We start from the raw sequence: 24,361 nt of genomic DNA on the forward strand, positions 1-24,361 counted from the left end.
GTATATTACATGAAATTATTCGAATCGCACGTGATCGCTTACTACCGACTGATAGAGAACGCGCATCATTATAGCGAACTTTGAAAGCACGCTCTTGTTCGAATGGCTCTACTCCCCATTCGCGCGTCCTGCGCGAGAGAGGCATAAGGTAACACGCATTGCCGGTCCCGGAAAAAGCCTCATCCGTTTATACGTTCTACAAAGCGCGCAACAAAAGTCAGAGCCGATATCGCACGAACGTTCCCGACGTCGCTCGAAGTTACGACGGTACGGGATGGAGAGGAAGATGATACGAGATGGGACGGCGAGAAAACGGAGAGACAGAGAGGGCACGAGCGAATGAGCATTGAGCAGAGAGATAGAATGTAGCTGTGGGAGAGCAAGGGGACAGGGGGAGGATGACGATGAGAAGGGAAGAGCATTCGACGCGCGATGGATGCAACAGACTAAAAATCTCGGATATTTTCGGCCGCGTTCGGCCACCGTCGGATGTAAAATTTATACAAAAATACAAATGCACGACGAATATTAGCTGCAGCGTTATGTATATTAACCGAGAGAGCCGTCTGCGATAAATTCCCGACTTTGTTCGACGTTGACTGGCGTTACATTCGCGCGACCGCAGCGCCGTAATAATAAAAAAGCTGTAATATTAATCGTAGCAATGGGCCGAATAATTATTCGCCTGGCGACGCAAAATAAAAGAACGGGTGCTAAAATAGCGTTTGCAAAGCTGAGTTAAAAACGAATAATAGGACAAATACATAGATATCCGGCGAATTCGATCAATCTATAGATTTAACGGCAGGGCCGACTGTAAATTCACGGTGACCCCGTATCCGTCAAACCGATTCATCATTAACGAGTAATATCGATTTTATTATTAATTTATGAGTATAATGCAACAAAAACAGAACTAAAATCGAAACATCCCTGATAAAATTCGATATATGTCAGTTTTTTTTTTAATTTATGATGGAAAATTACATTTAGGACTCTTGGTCCCCTGCTATATACTATAGTCATATTAGATCATAACGTCAGAGAGGCAGAATAACCATATGGATATTTTTCCTGCGCCATACGTAAAAATAAATTAGTTTTTTCGCATGTCACAACTCGTATTCGACGAGACAGATTTATGAAACGTGGACTAATATGGATGGCTGTAAACCTTGATTAACTATCATAAAAGATCATAATCCAATATATGACTATAGTAAAAAGCCGGGAGCCTTAATGTAAATTTTACAAACTTTAGATCTAGATTTAACGTTTAGTTTCGACATTGACTAAGTATAGACTTAATCACAATGGGATAAGCAGAAACTTTACTGTCATATCCGAGATATATTGCATGCTACATTATTTATTTATCGCGATGCGCGAAATAGATTAAAAAGTAGGATATTGCAATTACGAATATAATTAGGACTACATTACTCATGAGCCAGCAAGTGCCATTTAAAAACATAATTTAACCAAAAGTTGAAATATTAAGTACATATATTACCTATTCTATTCTACTATGTTGTACAAATATATACAAGATATATCTTAAAATAATTATATAAATTAACTCAAAACAAATTTTTTAAGAAATTAAATGTTTTTTTTAAGATAAATATTTTAAGTAAATATATATTTATAAAAAAGATAAATATGAATTTCAAAGTTATGATTTCGTAAAACATATATTAAATAATATATCTTCACGTGGACGGAATTTATATAATGTTTAGGCACAATGGATATAACATAAAAACAAAATACTAATATCTCCTAAAAATATATTTCTTCATCACAATGTTCTTTTATTGACACAATTTTGCAGCAGACTTAACAGACTAAATGCACTATTTTTTCAGAAATATTTTTCATTGAACTATTTTGAAGATTCCCTGTTTATTTCTAAATTGCTGCGTGTGGTATGTGATTTGCTTTGCGAATTAATTCTTTCGCTATCCTCTGCTTGCGAACTGAAAATATCTGTAAAAATAACAATAATGAAAGCTTTTTATATTTTCTTATGTAAAAAGATTAGAAAAATAGTACTAAAAGTATCTTTAATTTATAAACAACGTTATATTATTTTAACACAAACAATTGCTTATTTTTTAGTTTATCAAGCACTTGTAAAACATGTCTTACATACTTATAAAGATTTATGTAAGTAGAAAAACAATAAAAAATCACTTTTAATAATAAACTATGGTAAAAATTATAATTTATATATAACAAATGTATATATATATATATATATATATATATATATCCATTATTTTTATTTTTTAGATACATGTGAGATATATCTTTACTATTACAAAATTTACTTCTTATTATTCTTATACCATAATTTTTCTATTTTAAAGGAACTTTAGAATACTGACTCTCAAATATTATATTTCTGATGCAACATTATATTTTCGATTTATAAAACACTTAAAAATTTTAAGTTTTTACACCATAAAAAAACAAAAACATTTACACATTGAGACAACACAAACACTAGATATCATATGTAACATACAAATAATTCATGAATTTCTTTGATAAGATAATAAAGACAAATAATAAAAAATTTGTAAATAATAATAAATAATAATAACTTACGTTGCTTATCAAGATGAAATCTCTTGAACACGATATCTCTCTCTCTCTCTCTCTCTCTCTCTTTCTCTCTCTCTCTCTCTCTCTCTCTCTCTCTCTCTCTCTCTCACAGATATACATCCGCCTATCTATAATAAAACGTGCAAAATTATAGTATCACCCAGCAACGTGTAATTTGTCGTAAACGTTTACAATACTTTACAGAATCGAACGTACATGTCAGCCATACCGTAACATGATCCTTCCGTTGGTCGATGAAGTCCTCGTAAGTTTCGCGTCGTCGCTAATTATTCCGCGCCGATGTTATTTCAGATTGATAAAGCAGCGCAATTTGCGGCCATACGTATTCCGTTGAGGCTGCCACATGGCGTCGCGACGCGTTGCCATTTTCATTAACGCGTTACGCCGCCGCCGTCGCCGCCGTCGCCGCCACGAGAGACGAGCATTCGGTACGCCACGAATGTGACAGCCGGACCCGAACGCTTCGGTTAAGGTCGAGCGGATTCGGTCCCCCTCGGATTTAAATATCGGCCGGAAATAGGACCTCCGTTCATCTCGCGCAGCATCGTGGAAAGCGGGTAGTAGGGGCTGCGGGAGGAGGTCCTTTCGATCCTTTCTCAAGCAGGATTGCGTTGCAGACTGGCAGAATTACTATAACAAAGCAGCGTTTCTGTATTAAATAGATTAATCTTGTATTAGACTTGCTTTCGTAATTTCAATTTGTTTTTCGATAAAATATGACTGACGCAAATTTAATATGACTGACATCCTTTAAAAACATGTACCTACAAATTGTGCTAAATTATATTTCATATAAATTATACGGATTCTTTAATTAATATGGAATTCTTTTTATTGATTTTTCAACATTTTTCAACGAAACGGTCAAACGAAAAAATCAAAAGTTTTGAAACAAGCGATTGGAAACAAAAAATATTTCAAATAAAATAAACTTTAGAAATGCAAATATATAACGAGATAGATATTACTTATCTAATTAAAAAAGTCAAAGAGAATGAATCTTTTATTTAAGAATTATGTAAAAAATATTGAAAATTTATGACAATAACTTCTCTTAACGTTGCCACTCATTTTAATTAGTCAGAAACTCTGATAGATGAATTATTTGATTTAGAGTCATTCCATATAGTAATCATGGTGAATATGAAACAAATGGAATATCGACCACAATATTTAAAATTGTGGTAAAAATGTGAAAGCAGCAACAGTTTAATATAAAATATGTAGGCAATAAAAACATTAAAAACGGTTTTGTATTTGATCTCTTTTTAATAATTGACAGCGCTTATCTATTGATATTTTCGCAAAAATAAATTTCAAAATAGTTTATACAAAACATTATTCGTAAAAAATACAGCAGCAAAAATAATAGCGCTTGTTAGTGATAGAATCCTGATGGACGATAAAATCGATTGAAAAAAGAAGACGTGAAAGAAAATTAAAGAAAGACTGTATATTCCTTCGATCAATTTGACCGTAAACTTTTGATATATTTTACTAAATTAAAAATCTATTAAAATATAAGAAAGAAAAGACATGAAAATAAGAATGATAACAAAAAATTAAATTGTATTCAAAAAGAAACATTAATTAATTATTTGATGAATAACGACTTTTCGCGCAAGACCTGAAACTAAAAATACTTATAGGTATTTCCAGCAAAAATAGTATAATTAAAAAACAAGCGTATAATAGCAACACACAATATAGTATAATATATAGTGTGTGTGTGTGTGTGTGTGTGTGTGTGTGTGTGTGTGTGTGTGTGTGTATGTACTATATGCAATATATACACTAAAAAAATTTCTGGTTGAAAATGGACGAATCAGAATTTTCTAATTAAATTAAATTTATTAGAATTCTAGTTGAGATAACTGAAACTCTAATTGATACAATATATTAGCATCTACCAGAATTCTTATTTTATCAGAATAATTATATCAATCAGAATATTAGTTACCTCAACTAGAATTCTAGTAGGTTTAACCAGAAAATTCTGATTCGTCCATTTCCCACCAGAATCATGTAATATTTAATCCAACCAGACTGTTTTTCTCAGTAAGCTTAAAAAAATCAATAAATATTTCTCGCGCGCGATATTATTTCACGGAGACTTTCATGTAAGTGTATTATAGATACAAGTCTAAAGATTGATTGTTTTCATTAATTTCTACATAAACCATATTGTGTGAATAACTTGCCGCGTTCACTCATCGTTGATGAAATTGGAATCAGGAATATTGGGAGAAATGTCGCGGATAGACGAATAATACTAGTATATTTAGGTGTACCAGTTGCAACACATTACACACGTACTTAATAATAGATACATCTCGCAAATATCCGGATATAAGATAGTTGGTGATACAGCGGCGATCGCTAGAAACCGTGCGAGCGTGACTGTACAGGTTCCTCAGGTATGTACGAGCCAGGTGGAAACGTACTTGCGAAGGTAAACGGGATCTCTTCACGCTCGACCTCGTCCCAACTTCGATTCGCGACCAACGATCGACCAATGATCGACGAGAGTCCACCCGCGAATTATCGCGTGTTCGCGTACGTAAGGCTGCGCGGCGAATTTATTCGCGTACGCGACACTATTGTTGCTGCGCCACAATTACGTCGGAAATCTATCGCGAAGCGAGTTACTGCGAGATGCACGCGCTCTGCGGTTAATCCTGGACTACTACGGGGGATGTTTACGAACTCGAACCGACGGCTTCATTTGCAAATTCTTTACCTAATTTAGAACTGATTATTTCTTTACGTAAATCGGGAGAGATATAAATAATTATAGTAAAATGTCAACAAATTATATAAATAAATTTGATATTTAATTTCAAACGGAACTTGTATGCTTTCAAGTAGCATATGATGTACATTAGCAAGAGTGATATAAAGTAATGAAGAAAGTGAGGAAAAAATAATTTTCTATCCAAGAGAAAGTTTCATATACTGTTCGCAATGTTCGCAGACACGTTGTATTGAAAGAAAGACTTACTTTTACGCGCGCGATCATAAAATTTACGAATAAATCCTGCATAGAGATTCCCCCCATGAGCTTAGCTATTAGATCCTTCGATACAAATGCTTGCGATACGAATCTTCGAAAGCAAGTTAACGGCAGGCGTTATTAGCGCGACAAGGTGAAACCCAGGGGCAGAAATGTCTATTGATTTTTCGAAGAAAACTCGGCATCCCTTCTCTCTCTTGGATCCGCCGCCGCTAACCTACATTCGAGTTATAACAGCGGTACGAAGTCTGATAAAATGCGTCCGATAATGAGACCCGCGGCGAATCACGCCGATAACAACTCGTTATTTTTTCTTTACAGAAAAACAGATTTGCCGATTTTTCACGTCTGAATTTTGTTTTCTCGCAAAATTATATTCTCAGATCGGTGTCGCGAATCGATCTCGACGTTGCGATACCGATACTCGTGGCATCGCCGATTTTCGCCGATCGTGTTCGAATTTCGATGGTTCCGATGGGCAATGTTGGGCAACGTGGCACCATTTAAATGTTCCCGTTTCCGAGGATGAACACGCCAGGATACCGAGCAACGAAGAGGGCGACTCGGTCGCAACCCCCCATTCGCACTCGCGCCGAGGGGGATCGATCCGCGTTCACTCTGCGCACCTACCCCTGCGGCAAAACCCAAATCCGAACCCCGCTCGAAGAGCAGGAGCAACGCCGGCTAAAATCGTCCAGCGTTTTTAGCCGGGGTAAATTTTCGATGCCACACTGGTTAAGCATGGTGATCTATGCGATTCTCTCCCTACTCGCGCTTTTTATCGAGAACTGAAACTGATAGAAACCGACATAGCTTCAATGAAGTCCGACTCGGTACGGGAAAATGGTCCCTTTATTCCAACAATGGGCACGCAAAGATTATATCCCAATACCGATTTCTGTTTCTGTAAAAGAGTATCATTACACCGAAACTAATAAATTACACTGTACTACAATCTTCATTCATTAGAGCAAAATTATCCCCGCTGGTGCAATCTAACTTCACCTTACGATATTGCAAGAGCGCTATTAGTAAAACGACATTACCCTCTCTTGGGACCACAGTCATCAAAAAAAAGTAACGGACTGTGGCGACTATGGCGTAATTATATAATGTGATAAAATATTGCGTAGCTAGTCTACTTTGAACATGTTGCTTCTAATAGATTCGTCGATAAGGAAAAATTGTTTTATGGTATCAATTAAAGCGAATTAATTATTGTCAGATGAAATTCAGAATGAGAGAAATCGCGAGAGGTTTTGGTTAGCTAACTTTGGACGCACGATGGGTATATTATAAATTTCTGTGCGGATAAACCGCGAGTTCCGGCGCACACGCGCACCTCGGTCATTCCTGGAGAGTGCATCTGGTGGTCCACCGCCACCTTCGAATATTCGAGATGGAAAATTTACAATCGAGTTCGCGGAGAGTTGAAGATACGCAGAAGGCTGTACGGTTCAGTAAGGGCGTACGATCGATACGGAAAAGTTCCTCGAAATCCTGAGTAAAGCTTCGTTCGCCTCGTGCTATTTCGTGTAATCGCGATCGTCTGATCGGCCGGGGATTCATTCTGGTCCTATACGTAATTTCCTACGATCCTATGATCGTTCAAAATGAAAGTCATCTCGATTGGCTTCGTGAAAAACGGGATCGAAATTTGACAAAAAAATAATGCAGCGGCATACCGGTGTACGTTTTAATTTCATTAATTTCTTGTGTTTCAACCATGTCAGCGATGTTTGCCCTTCTCGGAAGCTTTAGGGTTAATTTTCTTGATAAGATGAGAAACCTTTCAACTTAGGGAGCGTTAAAGGAAACGTGGCCTCGCAGGATGTCCATCACGGTCATCTCCAACGGAAAAGATAGGGCGTACGCCCCCTTTCAAAGAAAATGAGATTGATTGGAGGTGATACGATGATAATTTTTTTCGATTGCAATCTATTGATTTTGTTAATTAGATTTTTTATTTACAACATTATTTTTGTCTGCAACAAATGCTCATGCCAATTTCAATATTATTGTAGTATTAGTTAGTATTATGCTTAAATATGTGATAATACAAAGTTAAGACGAATCGATAAATAATTTCATTAACTAAAATCAAAAAAGCTCGAGCAATACAGGCTGCGTCACCAAAATCTGGACAAATCGAACAATTTCTTTAAACAAAATATTTTTAATGAAAAATTAAATATTACAAAATTAAATATCCTTTTACATGGCACTTGAAGGATCCCTGTAAAGCACAATTATTCGATATATCCCCCATTAGTTTGAATGACGGCCTCTATTCTCGATCTGAAACGTTCGCACGCACGTTGTAATGTAGCACTGTCCATGCCGACGAATGCTGTCTCAATAGCGGTCCTTAATGACGTCACATTGAGATGAGACTTATTTGTGACCCTTTCAACTACGTTCCATACGTAGTAGTCCAAGGGATTTAAATCTGGACTGATGGGAGGCCAGAATGAGAATCGAGGCAAGCAACTCGGTATGTCCTGGTAGCCTCAGAGAGCATCTGTCGTATCTTTAATATATACGATTTGTATCGAAGATCCTCCTCGGCAATTCGACGCGTTGTTGGCTCGCTTACACCAACAATCGATGCTAATTTGCAACGATTGCCCTGGGTCATCCGAAATCAGCGCTTGAACCCTTTCAACGACTGCGGGGGTCCTCGCGATGCGTTCTTTCGAATGACTCTTCCTCGCTAACATACTGGAACTTTCATTGAACTATTATAAAGCTGTATATTTTGCCACAACGTCATAAACGGTTGATCTCGGGTATTCAAAGAATCGAATTATTTCCGTTGCTGGAAATATGCGCCCAGCGCAAAAGCCTTCGATGATCGTGATGACTCTTTGATTATATTCCGCACTTGGTTTCAACATCGCGACCATTTTGAGAATATGACTGTTTACTAGAAGCATCAGGCTTTCTCGGACGCCAACAACAACCTCTGGCGGAGGCACAATATAGCGGAAAATTTAAATTAAAATTTATCTGGATTTTTGGTGACGCATCCTATATATATGCATACATATTATATTTTTTTATTTTATATTACGGTAAGATTTTTAATAAATATCTTCTTTCTTTCTAAAAAATAAAAATAACATTACAATTTTATAAGTTAATATATCAAGAAAATGATATTATAGCATCCGATTTGCATTTTATATAATAACTTGATTAACAATCAATATTTAAATTTAAAACTTAATGATTTATTAAAATGTTGTTTAATTAATTTTAGATTCAAAATTACAACATTTATTATTTAGAACACTATTTACAAAAACGTGGTAACACTGCACAATGCTCGAAGAGAAACAAGAGTGGTAATATGGCCATAAAAGTAGATTTAAAAAATTTATTTATAAAAAAACTGGCACCCTCTAAGCATTGGCAAGATGCCAATATTGTTATTTAACGTTGCATAACTCGTAATGTATACGGCCAAATGAAATGTTAAATAACTAACTACACTCAAATATATATTTATAATATACAATATATATAATATACATATATTATATATATATATATATATATATATATATATATACACACATATATATATATATATATATATATATATTAAGAATAATGAATATGTGTAATTAAACGTTAAAAAGTATCTTATTTAAGCCATTCCGAAATGCCTGAAAATAAAAATGCATTAAAACAAATGTTCACTATAGTATATTGACATGATGTAAGCTACTGAACAAATAATTCCATAAAATAACGTTAGAATTCGCCACCTAATAGTGGAGATTAGTAAGAGATCATGATCTACCATGATTGGCCATTATGTCATTTTCTTCTTTATTTATAAATATTACTTATAAATATTATTATATTAATTTTGAAAAAAATAAATGAAGTACTGCCCAGTTAAAAAGATAATTTGCAAAATAAATTCTATTTATAAATATGTAGCTGTAGAAGATTTGATTTTTTATAGCACGCGTGTGTCCTGCGTAAACGAATAATTGGGTTAAAGAATAGCGGAACGAACATCCAATTTTGTGTGTTCATTGGACATTCAGTTGTGAGGGATCGCGTAAACGAGAGGACAAGAGAGAACCAACAGGCGATGTAATGGGAGGAGGGTGGTAGAAAGTTGTCGATGATCAAATGATTTTCAGGAATCGCGAACGAATCGAGGGGTTTGTGCGCACGATTCGTGTGCATTTTCGAAATTCCAGCCAGGGAGAGAGCCATTTTACATACGGAATTAACGTTGCGCACGCGTGGCAATATATGCATTCGCTGCGTATAACTATTCCAATCCAAACGAATCGAATAGCTCGAAAGTCCATTCATCGCAGCGTTCATCTCGATATGTGCACTGCTCATGCATCATTGATGCATAAAAATGTACTGGACACGCATTCTTTGCCTTGTGATGTCGGTACCTCTTTTCATCATAACATATTAACAATGCGAGAGAAAATTTTCATTGAAATTCAGAAAATAATGATCAGACATCTTGTGATTATCAATATAAATACGCGATTATCTGCAAATTTTTATATACTAATATAAATAATAAGATGAACGAATGTACAAAAGCAGTATATTAGTTATATCATTTAGAAGATTAACTGGAATAGAAATCGTGTAAATTCGCAGTAACTCGAATTGTACTGCGTATGATTTTTTTATTTCTAAAAATATATATAACAAATTAGATAGATTGATAGTCATCAGATTATCTAAAGATATAACATTTATATAAGGCAACAGAAAATAATGGTTCGTCCACGGCGAAAATAACATTTATAAAAATATGACATACTCGTCCCATCCACTCGTTTCTTCAATTATAACGACGCGCATCGTTTGGTTCCTTCACTTTTCAGAGCGTCGAATATTCCGTATCTCAATATCCAATTTCACTAAGAATTTCTGAGTTATATTTTCACCGAAAAATTAAAAAAAAAAGAGGATAAGGAATAAGAAGAAAATAAATATATTTTAATTAAATAATTTTATTTTGTTACTATCTTTTGAAGATAGCGTCAACATAAAATTAATATTCTATTATATTAACATAAAATTATCATTCCACTAACAAAAGTAAATTTATATAATAACGCGGTACATACAGTTGTAATAAATTTATTAATTCACGCATGTTTTAATATTATGTTATTAAAAAGTTAATCTTTACAGAAACTGGAAAGTCACTTGTATCATAGTTTAAGACAAAAAATACAATGAAACAATGAATTGTAACAATTAAATCCTACTTAAAAAAAACTAAAAAAGCTGTAAAAGATTTTAAAAATAAACCTCTAAAAGAGTTAATGAAACACTTTGGAATTCTTGTTTAATACAAAATATAATAAGAGGTAATATTAATATTTGCGTATCATAATATATGCGATTTATCAAATATTTTTATAGCTTTTTAAAAAACAAAGTTTATATTGACTGATACACGTTAATATTTGCAGTAACAAATATAATGATTCGTAATTTACGCGATTCATAAAAGGCACGTCGCCCAACGGTTCGCGTTGCAGAAAATCTCACGGCTACTGCCGGGTTAACGAGAGAGACCCGTACGGTATGCATCTCAGCGTTATATCTTCGCACTTTGCGCCGTGGGCGTTACAGCGTGTCAATACATTTTTCTCATCGCGTTCCGGTTTGTCCGCATTTCGCGTATAATCAGCGCAGCATCAAGCACTGCGTCGGTATCGCAGTCCGTTGGCATTACGGTTAGTCGGTATCCGCGTACGTCTGGTCGGTACTACAGAGCGTCGATAATAGGCCATCCTCGCTTTTATCCATCGGAATTGCGCCCGTCGATAATTCGTAAGGGATGAAAGGCGGGAAATGGAAGAAGGAAGGATGAAGAAGAAGATGACAGGGTAGAGAGGCCGATAGGAGTGGATTGGGCCAGGACGTAGGTGATAGCGGAGGATGACGCGGGCGGGTCGGAAGAACGAGGGAGGATAGGGTGAGTGGATACAGGGTAGGGGCAGAACGCGCACTCTTGTGGAGGAGGACGAGTGAGCGAAGTGGTATGTGGAAGGGTTCGAGTGGCAGGTGGGAGGGAAAGCGAGAGATGAAGGTGGGAGATGAGAGAGAGAGAGAGAATGGGGAGATGGAGCTAGTCCGAGAGAGGAGGGGAAGTGGGGTGTGGGTTGGACGATGTCATTTTAGATATTCGATGGAACCTGCACTGTGCGAGCACGTTGGTAATACTGCACACACAGACGGTGCAATAAAGAAGATGATGTCTCGGAGAAGAGTAGGAATTATACGCGGTTGACGCGCGGGAGATTGGTTCTGTGACTTCTAATTCTGATTACAAGAGTAGAGGGCAACTTGTTATTTGATATCTGCTACACTACATTAATGCACGCAAAAATGACAATTGTCGCAGGAAACCTATTGGAACCCCAACGTTGTTCAGTCTTAGTCACCCCTTCTCAAAGTTTGCTCCTCTATCTATGTTATGTCAGGAAACTGCAATTTAGAAAGAGTCAGAGAATTCCTAAGCAAAATTAGCTAAGCGAGATTCGCTCGAGCTTGTTACGCGACCACAAAAATCATAGCTTGTCGAAACCTATGGAAATCAATCGTACCAAGATTTGTCCTCATCTAAATAAATCCTTTTTCTATATTTCCACCAAAGATTATATTATACTTCACAAACAGACATAAAATTGCTAATTGAGACTGATTAAACTGTAGATAAAAGTTAAATTTAAACCATATACACAATTTCCTAATAAAAATTTGTAAGAACTCTGTATATAGCAGAAAAAAATGATTCTGATAAATTTAACACTATTATTAAAAATGAATGAAAGTTTTTTTATCGCTTATAAGAGAAGAAATTTTCATAACGGAATTGTAAATATTGCAAGATCTCGAAAACATCCCTCGCGCATTCAAGAAGAATTAATCATCTAAAAGCAGGACGTTAAAATAAACTTTATAAATCTTGTTGTCCAAGTCTTGATATAATTACTATATAATCGTTTGAGATTCCTGCGAATTTTTCTCGGTACACACACGATACATATTCGTAAGCGCGTATTTGCGCAATGTAACGTATACATACGATCGCAATGGAAGAAAGCACTTAACTGATTTATCCTACGCAAACACCGCTTTGCTGCATACACTGCGAACGGGATGAATAGCGCAACGATATATCGTCTAATTGACTTGATGTATATTGTTGTTCGGTAAACCGAGATTCATCAACCCCGAGTTTTCATACTTCACGAGCAACGAGTAGCAACTTTAGAAAGATAAATATTCCATGTAAAGACAAGTTTATCCCTATCCGAAGAAAAGAAGAAACGCTTCGAAATTCCATCGAGATGTTCTTATAATATTTACTCTCGACTGTTTGCCTCGCGTTTGTTGCACGCTACTAATATCATGAAAAAACGCCGCAGCGTTTTGAGTCCAAGCGTATTTGAATCCTAGAATAAGATTTACCAGAAATTTTGCAAAACTATTATGGTTGTTTAAAGAGACAGATCTCGTAAATCGATAGCTTTCATCGGTGGACCTTCGTCCACCACGTTGGTGCACCATCGCGTCGGTCACGCGACATGAATTACAGTTCGGCGTGATGTATTAATGATTCTTAGTTGTTCGCACCATGCGATCGAACTTAAAAATCGACGAGATGAAATTTACCATAGGTCATGGCGGGTCTTAACCACGCGCTTCTTATTAACGATCCTGCTTTAAAGGGCCACGAGATACGCCTCTTATATATGTGTGACAAATTACACTCACCACAAACTCGGCGCAGCAACAATAATGATCGAAGGCAAAGATTGGAGAGAAATCGAAGAAGAGAGGGAGGAAGAATCGTTTATTGATGTCTTAAGACAAGTAATAAGTATCAGTACATACAAGCAAATGATATATGAGAAAATAATTTATGATAAATTTATGAATATATCAGTACGTTTATTGATTGTCAAATTATAAATTTTTATAATTAAAGATGATTAATTGGAATATGATGAACTACCGCTCTTGTGTTATTTCTTTTAGTTTGTTTAATCCTCTAAATTAACTGTTTCTTATTCTTATCTTAATTCTCAAGAATGAAACTAACGGAAAAATGAATATATATCACTATTTATGAGAGAAACATTCTGTGTTATAATGAATGTCTTCATTTTCGATCATTTGCAAAAGTGAAGAGATTTATGACGCTTAATATATCTTCCTACATATCATTTTCATTTTGAAATCCTCCACATCGTTAGGAAGAAACGTCATCGATTTGTCCGCCGAGCAGTTTCGATCGTCTTGAGTAGGCTGGTGTTCGCAAACATTTCTTGCGGCCGCGTTTCCACATCTGTTTACACGAAGAAATATCCGCGATTGAAAGAGGAAGAAAAAAAAAAAGAGAACTCTCCGTCGAGTTCCTCTCCTTCTCGGTAACTTCTGGTGAGGTTGGAGTATGCCAAACAATCGGCCGTTCGAAAACAATTTCCCGAGCCGATACATATCTCGACGCGATATAGTCTGGTAGGTAGGAAGAGCGACCCTCCGAGTACAAGTACAAGAGAGAGGAGATGCAGAGAGAAAGAGAAGCCCGGGGATTCCGAAAGCACCTCACCTTACCCCGCCGTCCCATGACGGTCGAGACGGCGATAAAAGCGGAGCGGTGGCGGGCGAATCGCACGCGCTCGTAAATAGAGTCGCGGGTCCATTCATGAGTTCGGCCAGCAGCAGCACTGTGGCAGAAGTGGCGGTGCGCTCGTGCGTACACGCCGGAAAAGTCTTTTTCTCGGTGTGTTTTACGGGAGGTCAGGGTTACAGAGGCGGAAAGAGGAACGTGGCAAGGGGTGTGGGAGGAAGAGGAGCAGGAGGAGGTGGAGGCGAGAGTTTTACGTGCTACTACTACTACGAGGATTCACTCTCTTTCTTTCGCTTTGTCTATTTATCTATCTGTCTATTCATCCATTTTTGTCTTCTTTCTACGTAACATGTTCACATGTTCACATGTTAAGAGATCAAATGAATTTCGAGCAATGCGTTGACTATCGCTGGTAATTTTTCGTGCAAACACGTGGATTTATCTCGACTCGGCTAATTAGATCGTTCATCGCGGAATTATTCGGGTAAAATGATGAAAAGTCGAAGGATTTTTATTGGAATAATTATTCTACACAAAATACAGATTTCAATGTACTTTGTACGTTGCATTATCCGTTTAGTTCCGAAATTTTTTGCAGTTTCACCTACGATCATCCGTTATTTCAGGTCCATGAGCTCGGAGATTAATTGATCGAAGAACAATAATACATAATACATAATTATATTGATCTAAATTAAATAAACTTTACAGTAATTACAATAGTAAATATTAAAATGTAGCAAAACACAATTTATCGCACGGTAATAAGAAATTCACTATAATTTTGCGAAATATTTCAGTAGTTTCCTGTGAGAGGAACATAATGTTACAATACTTGCAAAAAGTGCAAACTTTCACGAAATGTTAATATTTAATATTCCTAATTTTACCTGTACAATGCCCAATAAAAATGATGTTTCTGCTCTAAATTAATACGAGTAATAAAAATGGTTGTAATGTCCTTTATAATAATCTTATCTTATTAAAAGTATAAATTGGGAATGTATTAATAATTAATGTTATCTAATGTGCCTATATTCACGAAAAAACTTCACAAAGAACGACACCCGAGGAATTCACCGTTCTTTCAAAAAATACAACAATTGAGTCATACTACTAATTGTGTAAATGAGAAGATACGTCTTTTAAATATTACAGAGAAATATGATCGCTGGATATAAGCGTATCGAATGGCATTAATACTCTCAATTTACATTTCCTATGATACATTATATACGATACATTATACATTTTCGTTAATTTGTATTAAGTATGAAGAGATATTCTGTATACATGTAGAGACTTTTCGTTTATTATTTGTTGAATATTAATATCAAAAAGTAAATAATATAAGAGACAATACATCGATACCAAAAATTTATAGGATCGAGAGATAATTTTCGATATCTCGAAGAATTGTAATCTCTGATTACATGTGTGCGTTAAAGCGTGCTGTCGCACTCATGTTCTCGCAGCTGAGATAGAGTCGGGCTTCAAAACGACTTTATCGCTGATAAAGATAGCCTTATCACCCCCGACGCGCCGATAAGACGTGTCGCATGAAATTGCTGATGTATTCGACTTCCTTTCTCTCTCTACTTTATTAGTAATTAACGATCATCTTAATTTTTAAAATCACTCATGTTATATGTACATAGATCAAAGGTTTCATTCAGGAAGTCCATAATTGATGGTTTAGAATTGAAAATGATAGTTTCGATCAATATTTCTCTCATTCTACATCTCATATAATAGTATCTCCTTGTTACAAGATGACAAAGTGAGAAAGATATTCGTTCGTAAGTAGAGATAACTACTAATGAGACAAGGTTTATCTGGATTCTTCAATCTTGAAGTAACTGTAAGTTCAATTTATGGGTTTTAAGCTTTGCTACACAAATTTATATATATATATATATATATACATAAGATAGTCTACGTAAATTGTTTCAAATTGTTTTCTCAGAGATTGTTAGAGAACATTCTATATAATATATATGGACTTAGGATTGTTATGACAAAATCAGATATCGATGTTTCGTATCAAAGTCAGTATCAGACGATATTCAACGTAAGGAAAGTATTGATAGTATTACATAGCGCTACAAATTTTAAAACTATATATAAAGACAAGTTCTTGGAACTTATAAAAATAATTATATGACAACTAAGAACTGATTCTTCAAGTAAAATACAATAAAAATATTAAACATACATTTATACAAGGAATAATTTTCAATAGTTGTCGTAACTAACAAGAGAAAAAAATTCATTTCACGTCGCATCGTAAATAAAAGAAAACACAAAACTTTCGGATACTCTGTAAATACTTTGCAAAAAACGCAAATTGTTTGTATCTATGCAAATACTTTTTCCGCATATTTTTGCATATCTTGACGATTGACACTTTGTGGTAACTATTTCTACATCCGCATGTAAATTCATCGGCATCCGTATATATATATATATATATATATATATATACACGCAGATTCGTATCGTTAGGACGTTTTTGCACTTAATTATCCCGTATCAAAAGCAAAATATGAACATTTTAATATAATCACAGATATTCTCGTACTCGATAAGAATATTTTATCCAGATTGCTCATTTGGCCGTCCCTCCCTGATTGCTCCTATATTAGCGCTCTAATTCATGGGCCGATAACAATCGGCACGAGTCGCTCGGCGAATGGAAGTCACGCGTATGCACGAGCTGTCGAATTAACCGATTAGCCTACAGCACCTGTCATCGTCCCCGGATGTCGGTGTCACCAGCGCGCCGAGGCGGCCTATGTTAACAGGTGCCTCCGATTCCGAATCGTCCAGCAACGCCGTTCAATTTGAGGCTAGAGTTTTATCTTGCAGATATTGTGAGATCGAGTGGGAGAGAGAATGCGGTCAAAAATTGTCATCGTCCAATGGCAGATCCGTCGAATAAACGATCATAAAGTACTTTGACGGCTCATTTTTGTAATGATAAAAAAAACACAAATGCATTATTAATTTTGTACAGTTTAATAATCGTTAGAATAATCGAATAATTCTACGATATATATTTTTGTATATAAACTATAACAAAAAATAGATTCTTTTATAAATATTCAATTTCCAATCTACTCGTATATCTCAATCGTGTGATTTATTAAGGATGTTGTAACGTATTAAAAATAGTTACATTGTAATATGAATAAGAAGATTATTAATACTGTCAATTATTAATTGGGGGGGGAGGGGGGAGGACGCAAAGGTACGGTACTCGGAGACGATGTTCTTGAGATGCAAGAGAGACGCCCGTGAAACAACTTTTGATGCCGCGGAGGCGAAAGGCGAGAGTGGCGGGAACGGCGGGAAAATTGAGCCAACCGTCCCGGTATATCTTGTTGCTGCACCACATCGTCGGTGTAATACGGTTTTCACCGGCTCTTTCTCGGAGTTACAGCTAGGCAGAATTGTGCCATAACTGTACACGAACAACGCGCGGATTTTGCCTGGTTCGACGTTGCATGTTGTAACATGCAATGCGTCTTTCCAGTTAATCCCAAGTATAATCTTTACCGTAACCTTAATTCGGATCTTCGTTTTGTATCGCTTTATTTCTGGAAATAAGCTAGAAGAGTCCGTGCGTAATAATAGACTTTTAGTAAAGAGATTTTTAAAAAACTTATTCGATATTCATCGAGAAACTTGTAAAAAAAAAAACCTCAGTTTTTTTCTCGATACGTCCTATACGTGCATATATTTCAGAGTGCACATATTTTTTATGTTTAAATTTGATATTTCAATGGAAAACAATATTTCTCGATATAAATATTTGCGAACTCTAAAATTCATGTGTATTCTATGTTACATGTGTATTATAGCTGTGTTATATTTTTTTCGCTTTCTAATATTATAATAGTTAAACTAAATTTTCCACTAAGCTGTTGCTTGTTTACGAAAATGTGAATAGAAACGTAATAGAAGCGTTCAATAAATAAAAGAATTTCCCACTTGATTGGCGTTTTCGTGACGCGTCGGACGATTCTCGTCTTTCGCATAAAGAAGTCTGTCCGGCAGTGGTTTAAGAATTCAGGCCGGAAGTGCACACAACACAGGAGTCGCAGCTTTCGAAGACGCGATCGTAAAACGTCCCGCCAGATCTCTGCCGTTTCCTGATCCCCACCTTGAGTAGCTTCGCCAAGGCACTAACGAGCGCTTCTAGTCGACGAGAAAGTCCAGCGGCGCCTGTGCGCGGCAAACCTCAGCGAACTGAATTCTGTGGGTATATCTTTGTATAAACGAGACGCGTCCGTTAGGAAATATTGAGAATAATTGAAATTTCTCTCTTGTAACTTACGCATCATATATCCCTTTCTACAATCTGAAACCACGACATTGATTGTTTCAATCAAAAATACAAAATCATTTTCTGTCTCGGAGAAAATTCTTCCTTCCATATGCGATAAATTTTTTTAGAAATTTTATATGCGGGATATCGAAATGTATTATCATTAGAAATGTGTATACATAAATGATTCTGCGATCTATTATCAAAAGAACTTTTACAGGATAGGAAAGCTATTATAGTGATGTCAAAACAGTGTTATACTTTGAGACAAGGAATGCAATGAAAAATAATGAACTATAATAAATGTTGGGGAGAGAGAGAAAAGCTATAAGATTTTTAAAATAGAGAGAGAGAGAGAGAGAGAGAGAGAGATTTGTTTTCTAAAATTTTAAAACTATACTGAGAAAAATGGGTCTGATTGTACTAATTGAAATTCCGATTGAAAATAAACAAAATTTTTGATTAAATTTGCTAAATTCTAGTTCAAATAATCAGAATTCTGATTGATATAATCAGAATCTTTCAATTTGTTCAATTTCAACTAGACATTTTTCTCAATGTACGGTCCACTTGATGCCACAAATGCTTCGAAGCATTTTTTTTATTAGTCAATTAATCGAATTCTTTCTTTTAATTGCTCAATCAAACGTTTCGAAGCATTTGTAAGTGCACCAAATGTACCAACCGCACCCTTAAAAAATTAACGGAAATCAAGTCGGAACAAACATACATTTAATAATAGAACTATCCAGGACTAGTCTGCAATATTAAAACGAAGTGGCGAGGAAAAAGGTAGAGAATTGCCGAACGCGGACGGAAGTGCGCAACGTCTCTCTCGTGCCAAATTCTAAATTCCCTTCCACCTCGCGGTCGTTTTCGCGGCCGCCAGCCGTGCATGCGCGCCCCACGTTCGAATAAGGCGTGCTCGCGTCGCCACGGCCTCGTCGAGTAAGCAAGGACATTCATTGGCCACAATTCATCCGTCGTGCCATGCCTAGCCAATCGTAAACTCGACCGGTGCTTTTCTCCGTGCTGGAGTCGCAATCACCGTCGTCGTCGCCGTCGTCGTCGCCGTGCCACTCACGTTAGCGACTTACGAAGCGCACTGATATCAGCGCTGTGATACACGCGTATATCGCGTGTACGCTAGATACACGCGATATATGCGTGGAGCGCGGATTTGACTTGAACGGCGGCGGCGACGGCGGCGAAGCGCAGCCGTTTCCGTGCTTGGCAAAGTCCGCGCATTCTCGCGCCGTGTCTTGCCGGCCAGTTAAAAGTCGTCTCCACGCCACCCGTATACGACTTAGCCACTCTCTTGCTCCGTGGCATCAGCCGCGGCTTTAACAACGACTGGACATTGTGCCGGTCGATGGAATCGTCAACGGGGAATCCCAGCGCGCGCGCGCGCGCGCGCGCTTCGCCAGGATACATATTTGAGACGGCGTTTCATCTCGATCTCTTGCATTTGTACATTTACATCCTGTATTGTATAATAAAGAAACGTTAGTTACCATCGTTTTCCATTGATCACGCGTGGAGGTTTTCCCTGATGGACTATCGAATAATTTCGTTTGGGATTCGTGAATGAAATAATTTAGGACGAGAGATATTCTCTGATAAACTTATTTTGTAATTTCAAAATTTTTTTTCATATCGATTCGTAAGCGTTATCGAGTTTCTAAAAGCTCGATAAAGTGTTATACAATAGACTGCTGCGTCGAAAGATAAAGTTTCTTAAAATTGTGTGAAAGGAAACAGGGAGAATATCATCTAGATACATATCTATCTTTACGAGATTTCTTTTTTTCCTCGCGGTTTAATAAGTTAAAGAAGCGCGGCGATACGATATTCGCGAAGCTACGCTGAAAATATCTACTCCGACGCCCCGCCATTTCCATCGTCGCCGTCGCCGTCGGCGTCGGCGTCGGCGTCGGCGTCGGCTGAGTCGGCCCCGAAGAGAAACCGAGCTCGGCGTTACGAAGCATGGTTACGAGTCGGCTCGGAGCCGCGTCGTCGGCGTGCATGTAGCAACGGCTCGCTCTCGGTCTCTCCGCTGGAGAGACCTCGAAGTCCGCGCGCTCTGCCTCGCGGCCGCATACGGAATGACGCGCAAAATTCGTGGAATTGGTCGACGCGGGGAGGTCAGCCGATCGTAGAACGACGGCGCACGTCCTCCGGCGTCCTTTCGCCGTCGCGGCGTCCCGATGACGCGCCCCTTTTACCCGATAGGGAATAAAAATGTTCCCGGTGAATTTTCTTAGGCTGCGCGCCATATAGAACGTGGCTCGCGCGTTGTCTGCCCTTTCCCCCGTCCCCGGCCACCCGTCGCCACGCCGCACGCCGCACGCCGCACGCCGCGCCGCGCCGCGCCGTCGCTGCTTGCTGGCTGGCTGGCTGGCTGGCTGGCTTGGCTGGCTGGCTGGCTCGGCTGTACGAACGAGCGAGCGAGCGAGCGAGCGAGAACCCGAGACCTCCTCTCTCGGACCTGGCACTCTTCAGCTGCGCGTCGTATACAGCCAGCCAGTCAGTGGCGAGTTTCGAACCTAGTGGCGTTAGGCCGACTCCCTCGTGTTCAGGGGCCCCTGCACGATGCACCGGAGGTTCCCCGGTGAAGGCTGCCCGCTCTCGACGCTCTCGACGCTCTCGACGCTTCGAATCTCCGAAGGCTCTACAGCCTCTACTCCTTACGTTTTTAAGGCCGCATGAAAATTTACTCACGGACGCGCTCACTCCTGCGCGCGCGAGTTCCTCTTTGCCCGTCCTTTTCTCCGTTTTCTCTCGATTCTCCCTTTTTTCCTCTTCAATATCTGACATGTGAACGTCGCTTCGCGCCGATTGAACATTTTCGAAATCTAACAAAGTAGACTCTCCTTTCGAGTTAATTAATTATGTTATTCTCATTTCAATCATCTTGTAACAATTCCATGTTAATTTCGACGCAATATTGCGAGCGTATCGATAAATAATATCGCGCGAAGCAAAAGAGAATATCGAACATATTATTTATATACATGTGTGTGTATATGAGTGTGCGTGCGTGCGTGCGTGCGTGCGTGCGTGCGTGCGTGCGTGCGTGCGTGCGTGCGTGCGTGTGTGTGTGTGTGTGTGTGTATGTGTGTGTAATATATAATATATGTAGATATATAGATGGATAGATAGATATTGATGAATATTAAAGGTAATTGAACGAATGGTCTGTCGACAAATCTTTTTCGATTTTCGTGCGGAGCACAAGAGAAATGTCGGAGATACGGAAAACGTTCCGTCGTTTCGCGCGGCTGTTCGCTTCGCGAGCGCATGATTACCTTGGCCGCAAGGTCCTGGCGTCGCGCAGTGGCGCGATTGACCGTGCTATCTCGGTCGTCTCGTAAGATATTAAGCAGCACGGCGCGATGAGCCGGGAATCGGCGCGATCCGCACGCGGACTGCGCGCCCGCAAAGTCATTTTGAGTTTTTGCTGCGTCGCTGAAATATTTCAGCGGCCGTCGCCGATCCGTTCTCCGATAACTTTCATCGACCGGCCCGCGCTATCACGGACTTTCTCGAACACAACGATTTTTCTCGATCGCGCGGGGAGCGCGGAACTTTCTGAGAGAGAGAGAGAGAGAGAGAGAAAGAGAGAAAAAGTGTAATAGAGAGGGAGAAAGACAGAATATTTGACGCGAGAATCCAAAAGAGAATCTGTTTCTTTTATTATATATCGCGACGCAACCCATCCTCGTCCATCCCGCGCGCTAATGAGCACCACCAATCATTCGACATAAAAGCATTGTTTATACCTGAAAAGCTGCACATACTTCGACAATGAATTTCCTTTCGCAAACGGTCAGAGTGACATATACATAGTCCTACGATATATATTAAATCCGATATTAATTATGTAATTAATTTACGCGCCGTGAATGAAACGTATCCTTCCATTTATATCAATTACATCAGGGCGTTCGGGGCGCTAAACAATATGGCATTATGCGTCCTGCGAGCGATCGACTTTTTCTCTCGAAATGTCACGTTAAGAACACCGCAAACATATGTTATCGTCAATCGGAACAGTTGCCATAATTCGCAGGCTCATACTTTTTTTTTTTTCCAAAAACATGTATATTGGCGACAACTTTTCGAGTCGCGATAATGAAATTGTTTCCGGATAATCGCGATCCCCGAAATGATTGTACGTCGCATTATAGTTTCTGCGTCGATGTGAAATTCGATGGGACACAAAGCGCGCGTTGCGACTTGCGTGGTAAGAACGGTGGCACTTGGACGAGCGTCTACGGCACTGACGTTCGTGTCGGAGTGCAGGTGGGCCGAACGCCGACGGAATCGGCCGAGCACGCGTTCGGGGGAAAACCGAGCGGCGCTACTCAGCGAGGAGTGTTGTCAGAGTACTCAGTAATGCTTTGCATGGCCAGCTAGCTGCTATCGTGTGTGTCGATGACAGTCGCGTTGTCATCTGTTCGGAGTGATCGTGCGATGTTACTTGAGGAGCTAACCGGGCTACCGGTGGCCGATACTTAACGTCGCGCAGTGCGTTTTTCGTGAGACTGTGAGTTACATAAAAGTAAAAGAAAAAAAAAAAGAAAATAACGAAACGCTAACAGACACGTTCCGAGAAAGAGACGAGGAGTGAGAAAAGACAGTGTGAGAGAGCGTGAAAGACAGAGAGGGACAGAGAGAGAGAGAGAGAGAGAGAGAGAAAGAGAGAGAGAGGACGGGCATTTGCGGAACAGGACTTCATCGTGCCCACGGCCGAAGTAACGTGGAACTTCGGTTCCACGTACCGCCGTTGGTCGGTTCCGGCTACTTTTCTCTCAGTTCTCACGACGAATCTCCAAGTCACGCGGAGAGCGAAGGAAAAAACGGACCGTCGCGGTAGCACCGTGCGCGGCAGTGCAGCAGCAGCGTACCAAGATGCTGTCGTCAGTGTCAGCGAAATAATAATGTGGTGCGACGTCAGTCAGGTGAGTTTCGCGCGCGGTTCCGCGCGCATCGTTCTCTCTTGCTCTCGCGTGCGCCGCTCTCGGCCGCCGTCCTTTTTTCCCGCAACCCCCTATCCCCTCCTTGGCGCACTCCCGCGCTCCCCCGTGTGCGTTCCCTTCCTTCGGCTTCGGCGTGTACGACACGCGTGCCGTGTTTCCGCGTTACGTGCCGGTCGAAGAGAGCGGGTTACGTGATCGCGCGCTCGGCTCTCGGAGTCTCGCGGAGCAGCACGATTGTAAGAGATCGACTCGCGCGCGAGTATTTTTTCCCGTCGGGGCTTTACGCCTTTTTTTAGTCTTTTTTTTTCCTTTTTCTCATAACTACGTGCGTACGAAGTACGGTACGCATGAAACACGACTGACGCGACGTAAGACGCGGATATCTCTGTTGAGGAAAAAAACTTTTAACATCCAACGTCACGCTCTCAACGATCCGCTCGGTGAACGTTGTTCGAGTTTGCCGTCGGGAAAATTTCCACTGTCGAATGACGAAGTTATCTTTTCTTAGGGTAGTACAAAAAAAAAGGTGAACGAAAAAAGATGAGAAAATAAGAACTCGGCCGTTCGTTCACGGCGCGGCATCGCGCTTAACATCGTTCTCGAAAAATCGATCGACGTTCCCGTACTGATTCGCTCGCTTTCGGAAACCACGAGCGAAAAACAGCCGTAAAAAAAAAAAATAATGTACGCAGCGAGCACGAGACGCGGAGCACGCGTAGGACGACCAAGTGTCAGATTTGACGCGTGGTAACCTCGTG

General features: G+C 39.0%; 1 protein-coding gene and 1 long non-coding RNA gene across 11 annotated transcripts in view; one reads left to right on the forward strand and one right to left on the reverse strand.

Moving 5' to 3' along the window:
* Nucleotides 1–1,773: 1,773 nt before the first annotated feature.
* LOC105144491 (uncharacterized) lies at nt 1,774–11,238 on the reverse strand. Of its 10 annotated transcripts, none has more exons than XR_015545911.1 (6): nt 11,146–11,160; nt 10,768–10,837; nt 10,458–10,557; nt 2,827–3,261; nt 2,614–2,738; nt 1,774–1,989 (listed from the first exon to the last, which is right to left on the reverse strand). It is a non-coding gene; the product is annotated as an uncharacterized LOC105144491 (long non-coding RNA). The 10 variants fall into 10 exon arrangements; XR_015545910.1 differs by having other exon boundaries at nt 10,458–10,567; XR_015545909.1 differs by having other exon boundaries at nt 10,458–10,567; nt 10,768–10,930.
* An 11,032-nt stretch (nt 11,239–22,270) lies between these two features.
* Nucleotides 22,271–24,361, forward strand: part of tara (SERTA domain-containing protein 2 taranis) — a 59,964-nt gene continuing 57,873 nt past the window's right edge. Inside the window, exon 1 of the mRNA XM_087408798.1 lies at nt 22,271–23,585. Within this exon, the coding sequence (XP_087264924.1) occupies nt 23,565–23,585 (21 nt within the window). The 5' untranslated portion in view covers nt 22,271–23,564. The remainder of the gene's footprint in view (nt 23,586–24,361) is intronic.

Source organism: Acromyrmex echinatior, chromosome 8 (genome assembly GCF_024713525.1).
Source record: "Acromyrmex echinatior isolate Ae372 chromosome 8, ASM2471352v2, whole genome shotgun sequence".
Lineage (NCBI taxonomy): Eukaryota > Metazoa > Arthropoda > Insecta > Hymenoptera > Formicidae > Acromyrmex > Acromyrmex echinatior.